The sequence below is a fragment of the Melanotaenia boesemani genome, chromosome 22 (genome assembly GCF_017639745.1).
Source record: "Melanotaenia boesemani isolate fMelBoe1 chromosome 22, fMelBoe1.pri, whole genome shotgun sequence".
NCBI lineage: Eukaryota > Metazoa > Chordata > Actinopteri > Atheriniformes > Melanotaeniidae > Melanotaenia > Melanotaenia boesemani.
In genome coordinates this window covers 21730686-21737123 of record NC_055703.1, presented here as the reverse complement: position 1 = coordinate 21737123, position 6438 = coordinate 21730686, and the positions used below count along the sequence as shown (strand labels likewise).

The following is a 6438-nucleotide window of genomic DNA, read 5'->3' as shown; positions in this document are numbered from 1 at the left end:
TAAGTACATGATAATTTCCTATTCATGTCTGATCCATAGCACTTAAATACAAGAGCTTACATGGAGCACTTGAAAGCAACATTATGGTGCTGAAGCTAGACACTATGGAGAGCAGGGCCTGCTCATTTGGCAGCTCAGCTGCTGTGGTGGGAATTCAGATGCAGTAATTAACACAAGTACATCTAAAAGCCTATAAAATCAGTCACACTTAATGTGCAACACCAGAGTGAACTTTCCGAGCTTTTGCTGGATGGATTTAATTACTTTTTTCCTAGCCAAAATACCAAAAATGAACTTAAGTATTACTCCGAATGAACAGTTTTTTTGTTATTTAATCCATCATTAGGCTAGTGGGGGTCAATGAGACCTATAGGACTAATTAAATCTTTAACACTGGTGGCTGAGTTAATTATCACACATGTAAAACTGAATTTGCAGTGCACTCTTGCTTGGTTTGGACTTCTCTACTGTTTGCATGCATGAAAAAAGTATAAAATAGCAAGTAAATCACAGTTTTGTTAATAAAAGGGGACAGAAACTCTTTGCAGCAGCACAGACACAGTTCATTAGCACTGTATACAGAAGTTTTTATCTTGTTTCAGTGAAAATTACAAGACATCTCACCTTTCTGAACATGCACCACAAGTCTAAAACAGAGAAAAAATACAAGGGCGTCTCAAATTTGACCTATAAATCTGTTATTATTTTGGTATCATCCTAAATAATCTCTCAAACTGTCGCTCTCAAGAGTTTGATCTGACCTCCACACTCTGACAACAGACAAGTGAAATGCTGCCGAGTGTTATTGAGCTGCTTTTGTGTCAGCAAAGTTTGGCGAGCCTCAACAGAGACTACAAAGAGACATGGAATCAAAAACAGATAAATAAAATGTTAGTAGAAACCTAAATAGACACTGAAATGGAACTTTTAGAAGTTACAATCCAAACTAGCACACATGTAGATCACACAAAATCACAAGGAACAGTCCTTTTTTTATTCACGGTTCATTTCTTACATTGTTCAAGTACAAAGTTAAAATGCCTTTTTTAATTAGTTCATATTCATACAAGAGTAAAATAATAATAGTGCCTTTCATTACTACGACAAACTTAAATACAGTCATTGTAAAGACAAACTTGATTTATAGTCCTAACAATATATTTTTTTTATTTTCAGATAAAATTTTAGCACCTTTTGAAACACCACCAGGTCCTCCTTTTCCTAAAAGCTCATCTTTCATTTAGTCCATGAGATGAGTGTCTGCATGCGCCACAGCATTGTATTTGTAGATGTTGTGTCTCTGTGCGAGCGTCGTTCGCTCTGTGTCAATAAGAGTGTTTTGTGTGTGTTTGTCTGAAAGTGTATCAGTGTTTAAAACAGCGCATCACTCAGCCTAAAAGCTGTCGATAGGCGAACAGAAACATCATCACCGTGTCACCCATCATTTAGAAATGTCAACTCGTTTCTTCTTTCACTTGTCCCGCTGCGCTCTCGGATAGATATGAGTTGAAATAACAAAGCTGGAAATTTTAAATGAGGTTGAAATCGCACCTTTTGGGTCAGAACAGGTTCCTCAGGATATGTATGGAGTCTATCAAGGGAAATAAAATATTAAAGACTTTTTAGGTAAAAATGAATTCTTGTCAAAATTTCATGGATGATATAAAGATGGAAAGATACACAATCTAATCTTTGCTTAACAAGCAGACTTTTTCTTGTTTTTATTTATTTATTTTTTATTGGTGTTTGTTAACTAACACGTTTTTTGGTTGGATAAGAGGAACAACTGTTCTCATTTCTAAGTGATTTTAATGTTTGTGAAACATTTTTCTGTACAACACAACAAAAATATCTTTAAGCTGTATTAAAAATGTGCATTAACCCAATTTGATGGGTCATAAACGACTAGAATTAGTTCATTATTGGTCTGTTGTCAGTTTGGTAACAGGACACAAACAATAAATAGCAGGACAAGCTTTCATGGTGATCCCGGTGTTGAGATGTTTAAGGCTTCCTGTTTTACGTTCCTATCTTCTAAATGAATTTTTGACCAATCTAATTTATTTCACAAGTTTTTACGAGGTCCTAAACACTAGAGAGGAAACCATTTGGCTTGGGAGCACATAAAGAAATGGTGGATTTCAGCTCTTTTATGTTATTTCAACTCACCCCTGATCTGAGAACATTGTGCAGCTCTTCGTTTCTACAATTTCTTCTGGCATTCCTGGGTACAATAGAACAAGTCACTATACTAACTATATGCTTTCTCCAGCCTCTCTCTCCCCTCTGTAGGCTGAGACTGAAACTGAACTGAGCACCAACCTGGAACAGCACACACACACAATAACAGATTATTGTAATTATTATTACCATATTATTATTATAATTACTCCCTAATCTAACATGGAATCAGAGATTACACTGACTGACTGACATGCAGCACCTGGGGGTGGTGGTGAGGGTTGTTTGAAGGGGATGCGGTTGGAAAGAAAGGGTGTTGGACGGGGAGAAGGAGCACCGAGCGATGCAGGGTGATGATGTCACACCCAGCAGCACCTTGGGAAGCCTGACTGCAACAGGCGGCCGGCAAAGAACACAGTGTGTATGCGTATATGTGCTGAAGGCGTGTTTTGTAGCGGAGCAGGAGTTATGAGAAGCGCGAAAAAGTCGGAGATGAGTGTGTGTCTGTGTGTGTGACCTGCAAAAGCACTGTAAAAAAGAGCAAGAGTTTAAAAAGCACCTGAAGGTTGGTTGTATAAATGGAGAGTAAACATGATGGAAAAACTTTGAACCTGCTGGTTAACTGCTGTCTTGAGAGGCTGTTTGTGCTGTGTGTGTCAGAGAGAGTGTGTGTCAGCATAGACTGCACATCCAGTTGTTAGCTGGTATCTGAGGAAGGTCAGAGGATCGGAAGGCTTCCTGGAAAAGATGGTTGTCAGAGGACAACAAGCACCAGACTGAAATGTTTTTTCAAAAGACAGCCCTGTTTAAATAAGCCACATATAAGCACATGGATTTCTATTATGGTGTCTGAGTGTGTAATAGAAGAAAAACTGCCTTACTTCATGAGAAGCTGCTTTCTATGACCACCTATTCTTACTCAGAGCTAAGCAGTAGCTCAGTTTATCCCAGCATGTAGTGGGCAGAAGATAGATGAAATACCCAAAACAGGCTGTTAAGTTGTACCTGTGTTATATAAGGAAGTATCTGTTATTTAAACAGGGTCATCTGTTCAGTCGTAGGAAGTAGAAAACCAGCATAGTGTCTAGAGTAAAGGTCTGTCTGGTTTCAGGGGACATCACTGCAGTGTAGTAACTGAAGCACAATATGGATCCTCCATGAAGCAACAAGGAAGCGTGACTCCTCCAGGGATGGTGGACTTTTACATTTTCACCAGGCCAAAAGAGGACAACACCAGAGCTGAGGCACAAGAGAAGCTGCATCACAACAGGAGATTACTTTAAATGCTGCCTCGAGGAAGATACAGAATGTCTACAGAGTCCTTCCATATTTTAATTAAACATCTCTCAGAGACAGCGCTGCTCTGCATGAAGAAAAATCTGGCAAAATGAGTTAAACCTGATAGTTTGGAGCCAAAGAGTGAGTTCTTTTGTTTGGAAAATGAAGTGGAAAATATGGCTCAATAAGTGGTTTGTGAAATAAGGACAGATAATACTTCAAAATCTAAAATGTACGCTCTATGCATTGAACCGTCCTTCCAAAAGTAAGTAATATATTTACAGGAGATTGAAAGATTGTCTATAAAAACATTTACTTACTAATTAAAGCTATTTGCATGTTAATAATTTGTAATAACTTATTATTACTTTTATCACTGTGTTTTGATCCTAAATGTAAATGACCATAAAAATTAAAGATGTGCATCAACATACTGACCACATGCTGGTACAGTATCATGACATCTATACCCCCTAATTTACCAACCAATTACTTATTGATTAAAGGGTGAACAGGCTTTTTCAGCACATTCATTAAAGCAAAAGTGAAAAAGCAATAATTTGAGAAGCATTACACATATTTAAAGCTCACTAATGCAGTAACTTTGGGGCACTTTACATACTGAGGATGTAGACAAGAGTAAGGTTGTGTAACACTTACTAAGCCTTGTCTAAAGCTAATTAAAGTATATAAAAATGTAGTTTGTATTTCCACTTGTTTATTTACCCTCCTACAACCTGGCACCACATACGTGGACGTTACATCCTCACCATAATACTTAAGCCTGTTGTACATAAACAAGCCTAGGCCTTTGAAAATTAACATTCATTCATTCATTCTTATTTTTTTTATCACTTATTCCAATTCAGGAATGCAATGGGGCTGGAGCCTTTCCCAGTAATTAGCAGGGAAGAGGCAGGGTACACCCTGGACAGGTCAGGTCTATCACTGGACAACACACAGAGACAATCAACCACTCACACCCACATTCACTTTTAGAGGGAATTTAGGGCGACCAATTAACCTAACATGCATGTCTGTGGACGGTAGCAGGAAGCCGGAGAGAACCCACTCATACACGGGAAGAACACGCAAATTCCACTTTTCGAACCCCTCCCCAGCCGAGGGGAGCCTTAGCTTTTCTTGCTGTTTGGTAAATTGATATTTCAGATAAAAGGGGTTAAATTAAAAAGCTTTCATTGTTGTAACTTGGTTTAAACTCACCTGCCACGATTATTCTTAAAAAAAGAGCAGCTCCTCCTTCGAGATGAATGAAATATTACAATCTGATTAGTTGCACTCACACACAAAAGAATGCTTAATAGAAATTTATCTGAGCTGTATCACCTTAGCTTCTTAACACACTGAACACTGTACTAGTATTAAGAATTCACCCCTCTTGGATATTTTTCTGCCTCTACCTGCTTATTATTGTCCGTCTTATCTCAGTTTAGGAAACAAAACTGCAGCGAGTGAAACAACCAGAGACCATTCAGTCTCCAAGAGCACCAAAAACTGTAAGTGTTGTATTTAAGTGGCACCATTTTGACTATCACAGCCTGATCAGCACCACAAACTTTAACTGGTATGTTTGTGTGTATTTTTGGAAATATTTGTGTTCATTGCACTGTAGTATACCTGTAGCACTATTACTAAAAATGAATACAGTTAAGTGTTACGGTTTAGAAGGATTCACTGGTGTGTTGATGTATTTAGATACTAAAAACAGGGCATCTCTGTTAGTTTTGCGCCCCCTGGAGGTTTGAACTCCAGCTGTCACGACAGTAAAGCCAGTAGACATCAGTTTCAAGGTTGGACAGGAAGTGAGTGTATGTAGACTTACAGTACAGAAACCCCTGCACTTGCATGTGTGTATAAATCAGCAAGGTAGCACCAAGGGACAAGGGTCAGCCAGTGGTCTACACGAGATCTGGGAAAGCAGTCCTTTACTTGTGTGTGTGTTTATGTGTGCAAGTCCGGTCTGTGTCATCTTGCATCAGCCAACCTTCATGTACTACCTGTATACTGTTTGTACTTATCAGTGTGTGTGTGAGAGAGAGAGAGAGTTGGTGTGTGACTAGTAGCAGGCGAAGTACTCCTTGAGCGGGGCGAAGAGGTGTCTGATGACAGGGACGCTCCAGGAACGTCCCAGCAGCCTTTGCCTGGCCAGACGACTCATGTTGGACACATCGGTGTAATGGACAGGGAAACCAAACACCCTGGAAAACACCAGACGGTTCATTGTTTTAGTTTACACTTGGATTGGTGAAAGATATGACAAGCTGGGCTACGATCTGCCAGGAAAAAGTTAACTGGAAAATATTTTATTAATAGATTAATTGTTCAAGGTGGTTAAACTGAAAATGATTTTTTTGATTTGTTGATTTTTCATTGATTTGATTTGATTAGATTTTTTGTCTCTCATTGTTGCGGAACTAAAATATTTCGGGGCTTCGATCTCCAAACTGAATCCACATATCAGGACTGTTGTCAGACTGTATTACTATTTATGTCAATTTGGAGGATAAATGAAGAGTTATTGAAAACAATAATCATGAGTTTGACCAATGATGTATGGAATTGTGCAAAAGTCTTAACCTCATACAGGAAAACTGGAAATATGTGCAGAAAGTTATTGAAATATATGCAAGTATAAATGGAAATAAAAAAATCATTGTTCAGTTCCAACAAGCTTGAAAGTAAATGTTTGGTATTGGTCTGAACCCCCTTAGGCAGACTTCTTTAAGCAGTCTTCAGGAATAGTTGTCCCCACACTGCTTCGATAATGTAAAGGTCCAGGCACTGGAGAGGATTCATCACTCCATTAGACCTGTTGTCTCTGATTTTTAGTCCAGTTCTTGTATTATTTGGGATACCTCAGCCTTTCCCCCTGTTTCACTTCCCTAATGACGGCTTTTTGTCAGTCCATGGAGACCATTTCTGCATTAGATGAATCAGCTGAAGGTCCAGATGTATCTT

General features: G+C 38.7%; 1 protein-coding gene across 6 annotated transcripts in view; it reads right to left on the bottom strand.

Moving 5' to 3' along the window:
- Positions 1–972: 972 nt before the first annotated feature.
- Positions 973–6438, bottom strand: part of LOC121633332 (DNA (cytosine-5)-methyltransferase 3A-like) — a 57574-nt gene continuing 52108 nt past the window's right edge. For all 6 annotated transcript variants that reach the window (XM_041975230.1, XM_041975229.1, XM_041975231.1 and 3 more), the window contains one exon: positions 973–5678. In XM_041975230.1, the coding sequence (XP_041831164.1) occupies positions 5537–5678 (142 nt within the window). In that variant the 3' untranslated portion in view covers positions 973–5536. The remainder of the gene's footprint in view (positions 5679–6438) is intronic.